General features: G+C 39.4%; 1 protein-coding gene across 9 annotated transcripts in view; it reads right to left on the bottom strand.

The window, feature by feature from the left end:
* The window catches only part of DLC1 (DLC1 Rho GTPase activating protein), a 260,198-nt gene that overhangs the window by 89,242 nt on the left and 151,099 nt on the right, over positions 1–19,857 (bottom strand). The window contains exon 1 of one of the 9 annotated variants that reach the window (XM_004936009.5): positions 6,844–7,135. The exons of the other annotated variants lie outside the window; for them this stretch is intronic. Coding sequence (XP_004936066.1) covers positions 6,844–6,958 — 115 coding nt within the window. The 5' untranslated portion in view covers positions 6,959–7,135. Of the gene's footprint in view, positions 1–6,843; positions 7,136–19,857 lie in introns of those variants that run through there. 9 annotated transcript variants of the gene reach the window in all.

The raw sequence follows: 19,857 nt of genomic DNA, 5'->3' as shown, positions 1-19,857 counted from the left end.
AATGAAAACATCAGTAAGTCATGGCATCTGGATCTCATCATCCCCCTCTGACGTCAGGAAGATGTCCAGATGCTAACAGAACTGGAGCAGTTGAAATATTTTTTGAGCAAGGCTCTTCCAAACAGTCAGATGCAAAGCAGTTCAGCACTTTCAGCAGTTTTTAAGGAATGTTTCAAAAGTATAATGATCTTTCAGATGTGTGAGATGTCTGCTTTGTGCTGAAATAAGATAGAGCTTGGGGAGCTGTGTCTGGGACTCAGAAGCCCCCATTTTTGGGTGCAGGAGAGCAGGCGGCTGCTCGGTCGTCTGTCACCAGAAGACACTTCTAGCAGGGACAGAGTGCTTGTCACACAACGCACAACATTTAACAGAAGAGCTTAACAGAATCCACAGTGATGAATTATGGAACTGGGCCCTGAGAGAGCAGGTCATAATTTTCATCTTTCTCACTCATTTTTAATCCCTGTCTGACAATCTATACCTCATGCAAGGCCTTGCATGCTGAAAGGTATAAATGATGAGGCTGGTCTCCTAACAGGTGGCTGCCAGGTGTATTGCTTTTTGCTTTCCCCTCATGTTCAAGCAGACTGCTGACATTTTCCACATTTGGATACTCCTTCTCTGCTTATGGAGCAATATTGCTGCTCAGTTCCTCTCAGACATGTTTTTTGGGCTGCTAAGGCTGTGTTCCCTGCTCTTTGGTCAGTGCTTATAGAGAATCCACTTGAAGTTCCTGAGCAAGTAGTAAGGTTATTTCTAAAAATTCCTAATTGCTGAAGTGTCCTGAGACTGAATTCCTCCTATACACATCCCTAACATCTCAGGCACAGGACAGGATACAGAGTTGCTGGCTGTTCACGGCAGTCCTAGAAATGGCTAAGATGACTGTGGAGAAGCAGAATGCTGAGAAAGGGTGTATTTCCACAATCCCCTCCAGCTGTTGCAACTTGAATGCATGAAGATTTTGTAGCAACCACTTTCACAATAAGCTTAGCACACTGTATACTTCTTATTGTAAACTTGGACAGAATAGTGCCATTGTTGCATTCTGATTCCAGAAATGACAGTGGAACTCCATGAAATAAATGTTTTAAGTTTCACTAATGGAAGTGAAATGTGAAAGTTAAAAATAAAAAGCCTTTCTGATTGCCCAGTCCACCACTACTGTAACTGAGTGCTGCCATAAGGAAACGTCCATTAAAAATACAAAACAATAGACAAATGTATGCTATATATGAAGGTTATTATTTCAGATTATATCTCCATGTCTTCATTTGAAAGATGTAAAGAATCATAAATGACATCAATGAAATTGATATTTTCTCCGAAACTTGCTTATACTACAAGCTTGTTAAATAATTCCACAGATAACAACAGAGCTTTTGAGTAACATCCAAGAGAGGCAATTTTACCGTGATAAAAATTATTTAACCATTTAATCAAAATAAATGATTGCTGTGTTTTGCACTGTATATGCTATGCCTGCTTTATTATACAAATGACTTCTTCTGTTATAACTCCTGTACGTTCATTTTCTGTAAATTACAGCCTATTTACAAGAAATCACATCAATATTCAATCATTGTCTATTTCATGGTGAGTGGCTCTTTTGAATATTTGTATAATAGCCTGAATGAAACATCAGACCTATAGGAAGTTATATCCAGGTCAGGCATCAGTCTTTTCCTAAAAGTATTCATATAGCCAAAGTATCTTATCTAAGGCTATATATCAAGTGGTCTCAGGTTTTACAGTGTATAAATCTTCTACAAATTTATTTCGCCTACACACATTGTAAATCAGTTTTTCCATTTTTAGAACTAAACAAACACTTAAGGCAGTAATTTGTCTTCTCCGTGAGTATCAGTTTTACGGATACATGAAATGTAGTGCAGAAAATTTTTCTTCGGTCTGGGGCTTTAATAGTTTCCCTCAGATGAACTCTCCTTTATTTACTTCCTTTACATCCTATATACATTTGTACATCTATATATCTATTTCTATATAGCTGTGAACATATATATATACATATATGTATACATGCCTGGAAGTATAAGCAATAGCTGGGAATTGCTTAAGAATGAGGAAGTTCTATTCTCATAGATTTTGCAACCCAGAAAAGGGCATATTTTAAGGTATCATAGTTAACATGAAAGTATAAATGAAAGCAGTAAGTACTGAACAAATGTAAGTATAGAAATACTTATAATGAAAATCAAATTATGTAATGAAGAGAAACAGCAGATAGTGTATCAGGTGATGCCTATGAATGTAAACAAGATGTGCAAAGATCATGGCCAGATATGGCCAGTAGCAGGAAAAACTATATGATGATATAATGCTAAGCAATTATCATAAATTAAAAAATAAAAGGTCTGCTCAAAGGACCCTGACAACAAGATCTTCATAAGTAGATTCAAAAGTAAGCCAGTCTTTGTTAAACACATGATGCTTAGATGGAAGCTGTCTGATTGCCTTCTAAAAGGAACCTAAATGGAGCATAATTTAATGGAATTACTTGTCTGCAGTCCCTGAGTTCTCTTTATTTCTATATCTTTAGCAAGAACTTGAAAGGACATATATAATCTTTCCAGATGATTGAAACTCCGTTAAAGTAGGGCATAATGAGAAGCAGTCTGTAACAGACGTTTGCAAATGATTGATTTTTCATCTTCTGGCATTTAACACAAAACAAAACAAAGAAAAAGAAGAATGATAAAACCTCATTTCATATTTATTTTAGTCTAAAACGTAAATATTCCAGAGAATGAAAAGTTGAAAACTAAAATTAATTCTGAAGTTAATGACATATTGTGAGCTTTCATTGAACTTTAAGAAAAGAATGACATAAAAAGCATAAACGGTAAGTAGATAAATAAATAATTTCAAATAGAAAAGTTGCAGGCTTACTTTTTAAAACGTCAAGTGATTTTTTGGGGTGGGACTTTGATTGACCAAGCTAATACAGCAAAACTGGCAATAATTCATGAAACACTAGCCTATTAATACATTATTTTCGTCTGTAACATTAGATATTTCAGAAGACAATTTAGCTTTCTCATCAAGAAAAGTATAGGAATAATCGGTTATACTCAGCAGCTGATTGTGATTGCTAAAAAATGCTGGTGAAAATGCAAAAAACCCTAGGATCATGTCATATGATAGACATAATAGGTCTTAGTAAAGTGCAGAGAAATGCTATACCAGGTAACCTACAATCTATCATGCAGATAATTCAGCCAACAGTGGAGGCACTGGGAGAAGTCTGACTACAACATTTTGAAGCTATGTATGATTCTGAGATGAGTACTCTGGGGAAGCTCACCCAATGCGGCTTTCCTTCTTGTACATCCATCCCTGGTCTGCACTGGGAGGTCTGTCTACTAAAGGAATCAGTGTGCTTCTCTTCCTTGCTGAGAATGTGGTCTGACATAGGTAACGGGAATAAGCTGTATTTGGAATTCCCAAGGATATGTTTCTATTTCTCACATATATAGTAACAGGAAACACTGATTTTTGTATCATCCATTTAGAGAGCCCAGCAACCTGAGTCTCGTTCTGTCTTCTTATTCTTTGCTGCTCATTCCTTTGCCCCAAATTATACCCCATCTCTACTGGGCATTTTTGATGTCCCTGAAATTGAAATGCTTCCACTGTGTTTAGTGATTTATTTAATATTCATTTTCCGCTTTTTAAGATCACCAGACATGACTGTAAACATGTGTCTAGATTCTTGTCTGCGCAAACTAACAGAGAGAACAAAAGACACTGAGTGGGAAACCATGAGCTGCCATTAAAAGCCTGACCGTGGCGTGACCACACTGAACTGCAACTCACTGATGCTCAGGAGAGGTATTTTGCATGCTACTCCACTACAGCGCCTTACATTTATACAGATGTTCTTGGTTGGCCATGTGTTGCTGAGCCAGAGGTCATTTTGCCACATGAAGAGAGGAATATGCATCTTCTCACCCTTTATATTAGGGTTCAGAACCAATGGGAGGGTGTTACACTGTATTACTCCATCACGGCCATGCAGAGAGGACCTGAGAAGACAGTCCCTGCTTATTTGCATTCCTTTACCACATCAGCTCAAAACCAAGAGGTCTTTAGCTACAGTCTTCTGGTTTCATGCAACATTAATAGCCTTTTGAATATTTTTTGTCCAAGAATAATGTTCATTCATTTTGTTGTTCAGACTACATGACCTAATGCAAAAGACATAATAGAAAAATTTTCATGATGTTTTCCCAGAGTACTTATAGAGGCTAGATGCCTCTATATAGATAATCAAACTGCATGTTTGATGACTATATCAGACTATATTGCATTATTGCTATCCTTCTGTGCAGACTACCAGATTGTTTTTAAAGGTAAAATATTCTTTTATTACTTTTACTTGAATATTCTACAAAGAATGCATACTTCACATTTTCTTATTTCTTCTGCTCATATTGAATTCTTTATTTAAAGGTGTGTCCTGATAACACAAGTTGCTGATCTAAGTGGATTTCTTAATTCAGAGTCATGACACTTTGCCATTTTTCAGTTGTCAGCAGTTTAAACTGCTGATATTCTGGAGAGTAAACAGAACAGCAACATGGTTTATTGCTGTTTTGTTTCTCTTCCTGAATCTCTGTTGTTTATGAAGTATTGTCAGGAATACACCCTGATATCTGCACTCTAATTGCCTACTGTGCTGCTTATTGGGTGTTCAGCATGATTTTCTGACTTTCTGACTAACAGCAGCCCAAATACACTAAGGGCCTGACAACCCTACATCACTGGCAGAGTCTGGAAAATGGAACTGTCACTACTCTAAGAGTCCTCTAACATCTAAGCCTTGTTTTGATAAAAACTGTGATGGCTCATAACCATCTGCCAAGTAGAATAAAAACATGCCAACCCTTATCAGCACAGTTAAAGAGTCTAAAGGGTTCATGTTCACTCCTCGTTTCTAGGAATGTGACAGTCTCAAGAAATATAATTAGCCATTGTCTATTCCCCAAATACTGAAGGTTAAACATATATGTTTATCAAGGACTTCTTATACCATGATAAAACCTATGTATTTCCGTATGTGGCTCATGTATAGTGGGTATAAATTACATATCACTGTATGCTTTTGTATGTGAGCCAATGAGAGGAAAACAACTTTAGAGAAGACAGTTGGTGGTAGTAGTTGTCTTCTGTGGACATAGGCCAGAGGCACATGGAATCCGTTGATGTCAGTACCGTCCTGAACTTAACCATAAATTACAAATGTTTATTTCAAAGCACTCAAATAAACATCTCAAGCAGGTGAAATGGAAGCACATACCAGGGCAAACAAGTGTCCAGCTGACCAGGCAACACACAGATTGAACAAGGGCTCAAGTGGTCCCACCAGCTTCCCTTTTATAGATTTCTGCAATATCTATGCCTTCTTATAAAGACTTTCTTCTCACTGCTCCTTCCATTGAAGGTTGAGAAACATCCCAAACATCAGGACCTGTGCTATGACTGCAGCTCCATGTCATGCAGTCTTTGAACTACCAAAGAGCCCCATTTTTTAACTTTAACACACCTCTGAGATACAAAACATCTGCCCAATCCAGTTTGTCATGGAAGAGGTTAACATCTGGCATTTTCACAACACTGGCACCTTGGTGATGAACTGCAGACCACTGAAGTAAATGTGTTGTCCTCATTCCTGACATGTGTCCATGAGGTCTTACTGTAAGAGCACGAGGCCTTACTGTCAGAGGGGCAAAGGTGAGGTCCTCAGTCCAGAAAAGTCATTATCCCCGATTGGGAACAAAAATCTTGCCACTTGCACACCACACAGAGCAAATCCCATTGTTTCAAAGCATGTTTCTGACCCTGTTTCTCTTTATTGGTTATGGTCACTAACTCTCTAACTACCTCCTGTAACCGGTTCTGTAATCAGCACACCATTACCAGCATTTGTGACATACCTAGCTGCTCTCAGTCCTCCAAAACGTAAAGTGCAAGAGGATGACGTAAAAGTTGAGTTTACATTTGTGAGCCACAAAATCTGCTCTCGGTCATCTCATCCTGATCTTATCATTGCTCACATTTCTCCTCCCTCCTCCCCCGCTGTAAGTACACAAACAAACCACAGCAGTCCCTCTGGCAGGTCACACCCATTGTGCAGCTCCACTGCCCTGCTCTGAATCCTCCCAGTGCCGTGACAATAAAAGTAACAGCCCCAGCAGGGTGAATGTGAAGCACTAGATCTAACAGACAGACAACAACAGCAAAGGAAAACCAAATGAGTTAAATTATCCTCTCCTCCATCCCTCTGCTGTAGTTTGCCTCGGGCTTTTGGGTCAAAATAAAAGTGTGAACTGTGACCATGTAGCTGGTGCTTAATTTCTGTCTCAGCAGCCTGTCTCTGGCATATCTGAGGCTCACTTGGAGCTTGCAGCACTAGCAGCCCTGCCAGAGGAAATACCAGCCATGGCTCAGTGCGTGGCCCCGCTACTCTGACTGACACACTGCTTGGCTCTGGAATGGAACGCGCTGAGGTACAGCACAGCCTCAGAGTGCTGGCTCTGACCTAGCAGCAAAATATAATGCTTCGGCATTCGTCAGGTCTGGGGACTGCAACGTATTCAAGCATATTCTTTTCTTTTAGCTGCTCTTTATCTTGCCTAGTTAGAGCAGCGCACACAGCTCCTGCTGTAGGCGTAGCACTGAGGTAACTGACACAGAAGCAAAACACTGGAGAAATACTTAGAAGCGACACCAATTCATTATGCAAATGATACGGCTAATTACCATTATTGATTACAGTCCCTTGTGAATCTTAACGCATGCTTATTTCAATGCCCTTCTCACCTGCCAGACGTCTGTCTCGTGTGTTTTTCCAGATAACATCCAAGGCTCTAGCAGTGGAGTCCCTGATATGATCACTGAACGATCTTCTCAGAGGGGCTTTCGCGGGGTGATTCATAATGCAGATCGATCACTCATCCGCAGGTGAACAGCTGCAGCTTGGCCCCAGGAGAAAGGGCATCCTTTGCCCTGGGCTCTGTCTGAATTTCTCTCCAGCAGGCAGGCAGGTTACTTCATGGAATTTGTCGTCAGCCCTACAGAGCTTTCCCTTGAAGAGTCAGGCATTGCAGTTCTCACTGCGGATGCAGGAAAGCTTAGACTGCAGCCAGCCTACTGGAAAGCTGCCAAAATCTTACATCTGGAACAGTTTACAAATGAGCTAACGATACAGTCATTTAGATTTGGAGCTTTATTTGTGGATATCTATAGGATTCTAGCTTCCTGTTTAATCAAATAACTTACTGGACACATACTTGCATGCTCATTTATTAGGATAATATTTCTCTGCTTAACTGATATTTCAGGTAATCTTTCATGTTTTGACATGAGAAAGGTAAATTATAGGAAAGAGCTACAGTTATATTAAATATCTGTGGTTCTGGTATTTTATATTTTAATCACATTTTTCCAGCATATCACCCTATTTGTGGCACAAAATTGGGCCTGATTCTGATTATGTAGTACTTTATGCAGTAATGAAGGGATAGAAATGCAAAATATGGAGGAAAAGTGGGAAGGCAAAAAGGAAGAGGGAACTAGGCATCTGCATCTCTGTCAAAGATAAGATCCTGATTGTAAATTTATGCATGCAAATCAGATGAATAGTCACAGTGAAAAGCCATTTGCCCTTGCTTATATTGACCTTTTTAATTGATTACTGTCCTGTGACTTCCCTGAGGGAAGAAGAAAGGAATAAGAGGGTAGATGAGATTCTTTCTTCCTTCCTAATATGTATGAGATGCCTGTCCTAACGTGTGAGGAGGAGAGAGATCCCACCCTGAAAACCTAATTCCATTTGACATCAGTCAGAGAAAAGATTGTAGAAAAAAGTTGTCCTCGTGTTAATTCAAGGTGGAGTCCTTTATTTTTACAGCAGCAACTTCAGTTTAAAGTTGGATACTATTATTTTCTTGCGAAGGGTTATGTTTTCATTAAATTGATTGATTAACTTCTCACAAGGTTGGCAAACACAGATTAAAGTTCAGAATAGCGAGTTCCAGCCTGTGGATTTACATTCCCTTTCAACTCATTCTTAATAACAAAAGTGTTTTTTTCTTCTAATTCTGTAATAGGTAATTTATTTCACATTTTCTTACTTACTGTAGCTTTTCCTGTGCCTTCTCAATTCCCTGTGTTTTTGCTAGACCTCATTTCCTCTAAGACAAATCATGATCTCATTTTGCAAGTGCAAAGAATGTACGTGGTTTGAAATAGTGTAACTGAGGGATGAACCCTCTCACCATCTGATTAATGCAGATCATAATTTCTTCCCATCTAAGCCTTTGTCTTTCATCTTTGCAGAGTATCTGCAAAGACTAAAGTCATTAGCACATCTTTGAACAAAACCAATAGCATCAAGGGATTTCCAGAGTTTGCAATTACTTTCTCCATTATACCCCTCCTACTTTTTGAGGCCTGATGGGGAAAGAAGCAGCCAACTCTCTGGAGAAATTACACACACTTGAAATACATTTTTATTTTATTTTTTCTATTCCGGTGTAATTTCCGTGTATAGTAAGTGACAATGCTTGCATAAGCAAATAAAGACATTATGGCTGCAATGTAATCTGTCTACTTAGAAACTTAGAAAACAAAGACACCATGCTCAGGTGACGCCTGTCATTGTTTCCATTAGTGACTAGCTTGGAAGAGTACTTAGTTCATTTTTAAATAAAGTTGCAATAAGCTGGAAGAAAAGCATGATCTAAATCTGGAACTCAATAGGTATAACTGTATTTCAGTTGAATACCACTGTCAGAGGACAACAGAAGGCAACGAGGAGCAACTAAAAACCTGCTGAGAATCCCTTCTACATCTACATAACCACCAATGCATCCCACAAAGAGTGAATTTATACAGTAAAAAAAAAATGGTACCCAGTTTCTGATACATCTCAAGGGGGGTTACTTTGAACAAAGTCTCCCTGGGTCTCGTGGAATGAGTGAATCCTCGCTAAGATCTCACTAATGCACTAGCAGGTTGCATTCTCTGTCTCAGCTTCAAGTGAAAGCAGCTGAGCTCCCCATGCTCTGAGACTGCTTAGAGATATGAACCAAAGGGAAGTACTGGAAGATTCTTGCCAAAGGCATACTCCTGGTCCAGATTAAAATGCCAATAAAAACACATTCAGGACTATTCATCTTAGCAGCTAAGCCCACTGAAGAGCTGCTCTGAAGGTACTGCCTCCTATTTTATACTACAGATGTGGATGCTGGTGGTATGGCTATAGAGGTGGAGTTTTCCCTCCGATATTTCATTACATTTTGTTGCCATGTGACAGATGGCAGCAGACAGGCAGTCTGACACAATAGCATCTGACATGGTACTGTGTGTGAAGCAAAGGTATAGAATTGAATTCCCCAATGGGGAAAGACTGGCACTCATTGACATTCACTGATGCTTGTTGAACATTCATGGAGACCAAACAATGGATGTGAGCACAGTGAGGTGGTGTGTGAAAGACAAGCCACATTCTGGACAGCTATGTACAGCTGTCAAACAATGAAATGAAGAGTGTCTCAATCAGCTCATCTGCATGAATCAGCAGATTACTACCAGAGAGCTGTGTATGGAGTTTAACACTGGGTCAGTGCGCTGGAAACGATGGTGGCAATGTTGGAATATCACACAGTTTGTGCCAAATGGGTCCCATGAATGTTCACACAGGAGCAGAAAGAACCAATGCAAGCTTGAAGGTGACAGTTTCCTGGGTTACCTCATTACTGGTGATGAGATGTGTTGTCACTGCTATGAGTTGGAGTCAAACTGGCAGTCCATGGATTGGTGACATGCAAATTCCCCGTCAAAGAAAAAGTTCAAGACACAGCCCTCAGCAGGTAAAGTGATGTGCACCATCTTTTGGGATAGGAGTGGGATTATCCTTCAAAATTTCCTGGAACCGGGTCGAACAGTCACCTCTGCAACACTGACTAAGCTGAAGGCTCAAACTGCCAGAGTGAGGCCAGAGAAGAAGAAAACTTTTATCTTGCAACATGATAATGCCTGGCCCCATATCAGTTTGAAGACCTTGAAATACATTGTGAATCTTGACTCGACTGTCCTACTACACCCGATGTATAGTCCAGATTTAGTACTGTCTGACTTCCATCTATTCAGGCTGATTAAAGATGGACTGTGTGAGCAACATTTTCCTAGCAATGATGCCATCATAGCAGCTGTAAAACAGTGGGTCAGCTCCACTGATGCAGATTTTTATGAGCATGTCATGCAGGCTCTTTTTCATTGCTGCTGAAAATGCATCGATAATGGTGGTGACTATGCTGAAAAATAGTTTTGTAGCTGAGAATTACCTCCATCAAACAGTGTTACTGTGCTCTTTATATCTGTTGTAGTTACCATGGAAATAAATAGGAGGCATTATGTCCAGAGCAATCTATGTATATTGCAGATTAGGGTTTAATTCTTTGAGCACTTTTGTGGGTTCTGTAACATACGTCGGCATGTTGTAGCTCAAAATATTTAAAATTGTCTGTACAACCAGTTCAATGAAATGGACTGGAAAATGTCAGAAGGACCCAACAAAGGGCAAAAGAGGAGTGAAGATAAACTGTAACAAATCAGAAGAAGATGGCTAAGGGAATCTGAGAAGTTTGTTGCTACTTCACATGCAAATGGAAAATCTAAGAGTTTAATTATATGTCAGAAAATTCTTAATGAACCACATACATGAAAACAATTAATATAAACAGGCTAAAGATATAGGTAGAAAATAAAAGGGCATTCATTTTAGAAAATGGTAGACTGATAGATATAGCAGGGAAAATAACTAAAATGATATTTGTACAATCAAAGAAGGAAATTTGAGATGCATAACATTCACTATGGTCATAAAATAAGCTGAGAGATTGCTGTACAATATGAAAGCCTAAAATGGCTTTTAAATCCTGTTAGCAGGATGCATCAGAGCGGAGCTGCATCTCAGTCTGTATTGTTGCATTATTTAATGCAATTCCACACCCTTTGTGGAACAATGCACTCAGTTTTGGTCTGGACCTCTTGATACCCAAAAGATGCCGAAATGAAATCCACAAAACTACATACTCTTGGGTAGCATCAGTTGGTGGCAGCATGACCTGGATGGCAGGAAATCTTAGTTCTGTGCTGGGAAACACATGCATATAGAGGAAAGCTTACAAGCTGCCCCTGCTTCTGTGCTGTTATCCAACAAGACCCTTCACACTGCATTCCCAAATGTGGCTCTGTCTTTGAAGAAAAGCTACTGAAACTGCACAATGCCAGATCCTGTCCAAATGATAACTGCCTATGTAGAGATATTTTCCCCTTCATGTCAGAAATATTCCCTCTCTCTTCACAAATACAGCTGTTTTTAGGGATACATCTGCCCAAATCACATGCCTGTAATAAACTTAGGGTGGAAAAGCTTACCCAATTACTCTTGTGATCTTGCACTAACAGCCTGAACTGAGATAGGATGCCACTGTTGCCAAGTATATGTGTACAGAACTTGGCTAGTGAATCTCTGATGGAGGTCAACATGAACGTATTAGATTAATTTATGATGAAAACTATTAATCCAAGCAGTTAAACCAAAGTACTGGGAATGACATGAAAGAAAGGTTTCAGTGGTGAAATTGACAGAGTGGCAAAGAAAAAGTTTTCAGAGGAAATGGCAAAAAGTTTGGCTGTTATACCCAAGAACGTTCTGGGGAATATCTGGAAAACAAATATCCTCCTTTAGCTGGGAAATGGCTCATGCACCCTGCTGCATGTCACATCCAAAATTCAATTATCTATACACAAGTACAGCAACAAAATGCATGCAAAAATAAGCAAGGTCCTAATCCCACAACCAGCATCTATGTAAAATACAGCTCTACCTTTTTGTCTGGAAATTCAAGACCAACAGCAGACACAGATTTGTTAATTGAATAGTGCTCATGGTGATCACAGTACAGTCAGTACTTCAACTATCCTACAGAATTAATTTTTACTTGATGAAATAAAATGTAAAATATAAAGAAATAGTTAACAGTCAAAAGGTAAACTGGATGGGCCAGAAAAGATATGTGCTGGATTGAAAATAATATGAAGGGAATTTGAAGGAGAGTGGTCTGTTGCTGACAAGAGAGGAATGTGTTAGCTAGTGTTTGGGGGAGGAAGGCCTGGTGGAGGGAGATGGCAGAACACATGAGCAGAGAAGCACGCATGCCTGAGAACAGCTTCTGTAGAATTTCAGAGGCAAATATTTATATAGACAGAACCCTACCTACTTTCTGGCTCTCCAGCCAGGATGGCTGCACCACTGCTTCCAGTACAGCATCCTGTTCTCACCCAGCCCAGTCTGTCTCTAGACTGCAGACACCAGGCTGCTTCCACTTTTCAGGAATCTCTTTGGAAATGGTTTTCATAATAAAGGAAAAGGCAAAGTTGTGCCATTCTAATTTTGTTCTTGAGGCTGGATCTAAGTTGTAAAATGCTGCTCGTTGTTCATAAACACATCATCTATAAACCAACTGCGGCCACAAGGCAGAAGTTAATATCTTACAACTTAACCTCAACAGTTCAAGCTGAAGGATCTTAGCTTGCCAAACATGCTTTTTTTTTTTTTTTCTTTTTTTTTTTCCCTCCTCCTTTAGTGGTTCTGACCTTACTTTAGTCTGCAAAAATAGTATTTAAAAATCCTTTCTACTTCTTAGGGCAAAGAGCAGATGAAGATGCATCAGGTACTGGGTGGGGGCTGGGGCTGGGATGGTGATCTCATTTTTGAGCTTTGACAACATCCAGTTTCTAGGAAGTAAGCAGTTGTGCAAGCCTCACTCTCCTCAGGTTTGTTCAAAGTGTATCAACTTCCCCTTCTATGTGTTTATGAATGAGCAGATTCTTATGTTTATCTCTGGTTCATCTGTGCAATTCTGGCCTCTTGAGTCTGAAAGGATGTATGCTTCCAAAACATGCATAGCCAGAGACATGTCATTTTTTAAACATTGTCAGTTTGAGCTTTTCTGTAACCTCAGCACTGCCTGCAACAAATGATATGGCAAATTCAGATCATCTTCCTTGGGTGATCTGTGCAGCTTCCCTGAACTGAAGCATGAAACCAGCTTTTCCCACGTTACAGATTCAAAAATGTAAAGCGATAAATCTCTGAAAGTATCACAAAAGAAAGGAGTGATCAAGAATCCAAATTTTGAGTCTAATAAAAACACCTGCTGGGCTCATATCATTGTTTTACTTCTCAGCAGATGTCTCCAAATGCTATCTAGGAGACCAGACTGTGAAAGAAACCCTCTGAATTCGGGCTTTTACACATATTGTTTTTCAAAAGAAAATCTAGTGATGCAACATACGCAATACCTAGGAGATCTGATACGTATTAGATCTTGGGACAAGCAGCAGTTACCCATCAGAGTAGACTATAGAGATTTAGAGAAATTTCTACAGAGAGATATGCAAATAAAATATACTTTCTTGATACAGAAAAGTTTCCTTCAAGAGAAGTCTGACAAATCTCAATAAAATGCTCCATATGACAAAGAAACAACTTTGCTCAGTTCCCTCTATTTTTTCTCTTTAGATTCTTTTCTTCAGTAGGAGAAGGCAAAAATATTTAGAAGTTTCATTTAGCATATAGACATCTTTTTGTAAGGATGGAAACTGCTGGGCAATTTATCGGTCTCATGGGCAGCTTGTCTGTGCTCATCTTTCCTCATGACTTCTTAGGGAACACACAGGGCAACAGGCCACATGTGGGAGCCTGTCATCCTAATTTCCTCCCTCCCAGCATTGGAAGGAGTGGGGAGGTATGCAATACCATGGTATTTCCAAACAGAGATTTTAATGAAATGATCCATTAAAATGTCAGAAGGACATTATTTTTGTCATTTCTTGTGCTAGGAGTGAAAATCTGCATGTTATGGAAGCCCAGGCCTCTGGACATGGAAGGAAGGGTACAACAGGAAAAGAAAGGAAGAGAGAGAGATCAGGGAATTGATTTTAGAGATTATAAGGAGGAACATTCTTCTCTCCTCCCATGCTTCAGCTTCCTACTTCTATGGTACTGATGGAGAACACTAGGATTCTTTCTTGCATCAAGAGACACTGCATGTTATAAATAAAAGAATGTTAAAATGAAGTTTAGCTGTTAAAGGAAGAAAGTGTTGAACAGTCCATGAGTCTTTCTACTCAACACACTTGATTTTTCTGCTGATTTGAGCATGATGAGCATTGCACTTTCTACATTTCTTTTCCCCCTTTCCAAGCACCTGTACAAGATACTCCTCACTGCTGTTTTTTTCTTTTGCCTTCTAAATCCTGCTCTGCCATGATTTGTACGGTTTCCTCCCCATCCCTGTCCTGACAATGGCCCTCTCCATCATCTGACCTCTGGTTCCTATTAATGGCTGCTCTGCTCTGTGTTGCTCTCTCCACTCCTTGGTGGAATGGGTGAGTGTTTCCTACCAGTGGGAGCATTGCTGCACTGGATGTAACAGGTGGGAGTTGCTCAGTGCCCTGAGCTCACTTGGAGCTGCATCTGAGATAATAGCAAATGTTTGGGTGGTGCTTACTGCAAAGGTGCTGACAATCAGAGAGCACAGCTCACCCTCATATTATCACATGTCCAACAGAGATATTTGGCTCTCAGGACAGTGCTCTGTGCTCTGTATCAACACTCTGTAGTTAACCTTTGAGCAGCCTAGGAGCTAAATGGATGCTGTGTGGAGAAGAGATAATAAACCTCACAACTGTTAAAGTTTCCTGAGCTTCCTCCCTGGACAGGACCGCACACTGCTTGCTACTCCAGGGCAGCAGAGTCATGGGGAAGCCCTTAGGCAACTCCAGGTGGCAGTCATCTGTACACAGTGTTTTTGTAAGCCATACAGATTTTGTACCCTCATATCATGGCCCAGACCTGTATTTTTGAACAACAGTTCGAAACAGTTGGGAAGGAAATGCCCCAAATCCACCTATACCAGCAGCAGTCCATGATGCTGACCATGACTGTCATCAGTCTTGACATCATGGATTTTTCAGTGTCTAAACAATTGGACTAATTTTGTTGAAACACTGAGATCATGTCAAAATATCCACCATCATTGTCTTTTGTTGTCCTACAAGTACATGCTCAAAATTTGGTAGAGTAGCTTAAGTCTTCTATTATACTTCTATGAGTTTCAAATTGAACATGATCCCAAATAAACACTATTTAAGAGGGCTGCTCTATTAAACAGTGTTACTGTGCTTTTTGTTGTAGTTTCTGTGGAAACAAATATAAGGAGTTACTTCCAGAGCGAAACTATATAGTGAATTTAACAGTGTGATTAGGGCCCTACTTTACAGACAACCCCATAAGCTTAATTGGACTTTTCTGCACTTCAAAGTGTAAGCTTATCTGACCATTTCTGGACTGTGATTTCACTATCGCTGTATGCTCCAAAAATAGTAAATATTCCAATACAGGAAAACAGAAAACATTTCTAACCACAGCAATAAATACCAAATAACATGAAATTACTGAGTAACTCGAAAGAAGATACACATACACACTGTACATAGTTCCATATTAATCTGTTATCTTTTAAATGTAACTAGTTATAATCAACCCTTATGTTATCAGAAAACCTAGCTCTCTCCCTGGTGCCAACTCTTTTATTAAATACCGCATATTATTGAGAAAAAATGGTACATTTAATGACTACTGGTGCTGTAGTTTAAGATTCAGATCAGAAAGGAAGTGTTAAAGCCTCGTTGTGTTTAGCCATATGTGAGGCATCTGCCTTGGGACATTCATGGAAGTATTAATCTATAGGGGTGTCTAAACACCTCCAGTTACCTAATTGTAGGTGCCAATACAGAATAGTAGATGGCAATAGGCTGTGAACAAGGACAAGTTTTCAGCATTAGCCATCTGTTATGCCTTACCAAAGCAAAATAGCATCAAATAGCATTGCTTCTTCCTCCATTACAGTGACCTGATACGCAAATGGGCCATACCACAATATCTTTTTATTAATGAGCCAGCTGAGTAACACATTACAGCTTGAGTGGTCCCATAGTGGGGTTAGGACAGGATGATAAAGTCTCACAGAACAATGGCCTAAGGTAATTCTTTCTTTCCCATGGAAATGAAAATGTGTCAGTATGCAAAACTGCAATAATAGCAAATCACAGATCCCACAAAAGTAAAGGAAAAAAAAAAAAAAAGAAAAAAAGAGAAGAGCCCAAACAGCTCAATACTTCCCAAACAAAACCTTGTTGTTATTCCCTATTATAGTTGGTCTCTATAATCTTTCACAATTAGCTTTTTATTCCTGGTCTTCTGTTTTTGTTTCTCTTTCCTGTTCACATCTACTGCATCAGACGAAGTTGGTGAGCTCTCTGGGTTAAATGATTTCCTGTTTAGAGATCCCTTGTACAAAATGATACAGTATAAAAAAGATGTAAAAGCAATAAAATCAATGAGCTGGTCTGCAGTAACCAACACAAACACTGATTAAAGCCAATTTTCTTGTAAGTTTAAAATGCTGTAGCAGCAGCAGCTGGCTGGTGTCTGGGTGCATAGCACGTGGAGTGTTATGCAAGCCAGATTCATCTCAGCCAGAGGGTAAACAGGGAGGTGATTCTGGCTGCAGACGGAGATCATCCTGAACAGAGAGATCAAAGAGCAGCAAGAAACTTTAAACCTAAAAAGTCCCAGTGCTTGCAGGGTAAGATGGAAAAGGCTCATTCTTGAGAAGATTTAGTGAGGTTTAGGGGACTCATGTAAGTCTTCTTCCTTAGTACTGCCCTGTGTAATGTGCATTTTGTTAAGTGATGGAAAGAGGCTGAGCTGTCCTCCTCACTTCTCATTCCTGCTGCTGCCACTGCGGCACTGTGAAACATGATCTCTGCAGAATCACAGAATCACAGAATGGCCTGGGTTGGAAGGGACCTCAAGGATCATGAATCTCCAATCTCCCTGCCACAGGCAGGGCCACCAACCTCCTCATTTACTAGACCAGGTTGCCCAGGGCCCCATCCAACCTGGCCTTGAACACCTCCAGGGATGGGGCATCCACAACCTCTCTGGGCAGCCCATTCCAGCACCTCACCACTCTCCTGGTAAAGAACTTTCCCCTAACATCCAACCTAAATCTTCCCTCTTTCAACTTAAAACCGTTCCCCCTTGTCCTGCTGTTAAGAAGCTCTGTTTGTCATGTGAAGACAGGCAGAATGTAACCCTGCTTGAACATTTGTGGCTTCTAGGATGGAGAAAATGGGAGAAAAATCAGAGACCTTCATAGGAAGTGATGACATTTGCATGAGGAAGTAGAACTCCAGCTGAATCTAAGCTTTATGATATGCACTCACACAGACTCTCAGTAGATTTTGAGATTTCACTAATTAAAGCACTGACTTTGCACAGTTTGTGAATGTTAATTTTGCTCAAATTTTTATGCAAGATTGGTGATTTATTTTTGACGCTGTCTCAGTTCCTCAGACTCCTTGGCTCAGCTACTTCTATGCCATCCTTTGTTTGTGACATAACTTCTTGGACATACTTTATTTGCGTGTTTATTTTAAATCCAGTTCTTAGAGGAAAATGAAAGAAAAAATATGCTGGTTTCCCAAGTAAGTAAGTATCATATTATGATTTGGTACAGAAATTTGCTCTTTTGCAGAGGTAGTCCTTTTTCCTCCTATCTGAAAGTCTATTTGGCATAGCTATTGACAAGCCACTGAGAAACCATTTCACAGCAGCTCAGCAGCATTGGATGCTGGCTGCCAATAAAGCAGAAGATGTTCTTCTCACCTGGGATATGTGCAGTCTGGGAACTCTGCAAGCAAAGTCCTGGGCTGCTACAAGCCCTGCACTGGATGTTACAAGTAAGAGAACTCATCTCATCTGGGCTTTTACCAACCCCAGTGCTTCATCTCATGGCAGGGTGGAAGATGATCTCTCATCAAATTTAATATGGCCTGAGAAAGTTGTGCTGGGGTTGGTAGCACAGATTTGTGAAGCAGAAGCAGGAAGAGGGAGAGAGAGGCAATGGGAGGAGAGAGCAAATGTATCTGTTACCTACTGTAGTTCTACCTGCATGACTCCATTTGACAATTAAAATCCAGCTGCTACATGGCTGATGAGAGATTTTCTTATGTACTGCTCTGGTGGATTTGAACAGGCTACTTTAAATGGCTGTCCTCTTCGCTCAGAACAGATCACACGTTCTTGGGGTCCTTTCTACTGTAGATTTTCTTTTCAGGGTGTTGGCTGCAATTTTATTATTATTTAAAAAATGAATAGATACCTCTATGCCTATACCAAAACAAAGCGTTGCATGTTACTTTGTTGGACATTTTTCTTCTGGGGTTTGTTATTTCAACTGATGTCTTGCAGTAACTGCTGATTGCAAGTTCTAATGCCTAATCTTTCAGAGATAAAGAATCTAGTGTTTCACTTTACCTTTTGTAAGCTTAATGTATCACAGACACAAGTTAAAGCTTTGTGGGTAGTGTCAAACATAATTATCCTGAAGATTAAAGCAGTCATCATATCTACAGAAAGATACATTTTGTTATCCATAATAAAGCTTTTGTGAATAATGAATGTACACAGTATACCTCAAACACTTACAGAGGAAATCTAAAACTGCAGTTAATGTTCTTATTAGATATGAATGTTTCCTATTTAGTCCATGAGGTTAACAACACTATTAAATGAGGTTTTAATGACGTGGTCTGGTTTGCTATTCTAGGAATTGGATTTCTTCATAACTTTCCTTAATTTACTTCACAGCAAATCAGCTAAATTTGTTTTTGCATACACTTTGTTGTTCCTGCTGGCATATGGTTTCAGGCAAGGCATATCTACACTCTGGAGCATCACAAATGTTCCATGGAAAATCCTCACTTAGGTTTAAGTTACTGCACTGGGACTGTGGGCTGTCTAATGAAGAATAGCAAGCCATATAAGGTATTTATTCTTTACTATTCCTGATATTTTAATCATAATACTAATATTTTTTTTGTTCATTTATTAATAGAAAGAACAACAATTTACATTCTCAGTATGTCCATAAGGAACAAGTAGATACATTCCATTTGACACAAATGAATCTCTTCACAAATGCAGCATGTAGTTTTAGCCTTTCCAGTACCACAAAGATGTCAACAAGCTTTGAAGGAATTCAGATAACAGCAACATAAATGATTAAGGGGCTGGAGAGTTTGATTTATGAAGAAAGATTAAAACATTCTGCTTAGCCAAATGACAGCTTATAATGCAAGGGGAGAGTAACGATAACAGCCTACAAGTATTTGAAGCATGAGCACACTGTGAAAAAGGTGGAAGTGTTAAAGTTTTAAAATACTGAACTTACATTAAAGATTGTTGTGTTTTCTTTTTCTCCAAAGTAGGGCTAACTCATACTTATACAAAGCTCCACAAAATAATATATATGACTACAAAATCAAGGGGAAAAAAAAAAGGGCGAAAGTGAAACAGAAGGATGCAAATATCAGCTATGGCACAAGTCTTCATCACAGAAAGCATTTAAACATTCAAGTTATCAAGATTAAAATTGGAAGAGGATGATATAATATGCTAAACAAGCAGAAAACAGTACTATAGAAAGCACATATCAGTGTAACAGTTCTTTCTAAAGGTATAAAGAACTGACCCTGAAAGTAAGCTTGCTTTGTTCAGTAAGTTTCACAACTTCTCAATGACCTTCTACACCTTTACATAATATTCCTGCCATGGAAAATGACCTGTTATTCAGATGACAATTTTGGCAAACTGGTCATAAAATTCATAAATCAAATGGAAATATATTTTTA

The sequence above is a fragment of the Gallus gallus genome, chromosome 4 (genome assembly GCF_016699485.2).
Source record: "Gallus gallus isolate bGalGal1 chromosome 4, bGalGal1.mat.broiler.GRCg7b, whole genome shotgun sequence".
Lineage (NCBI taxonomy): Eukaryota > Metazoa > Chordata > Aves > Galliformes > Phasianidae > Gallus > Gallus gallus.
The sequence above is the reverse complement of the archived record's forward strand: the minus strand, read 5'-3'. Positions and strand labels throughout refer to the sequence as shown.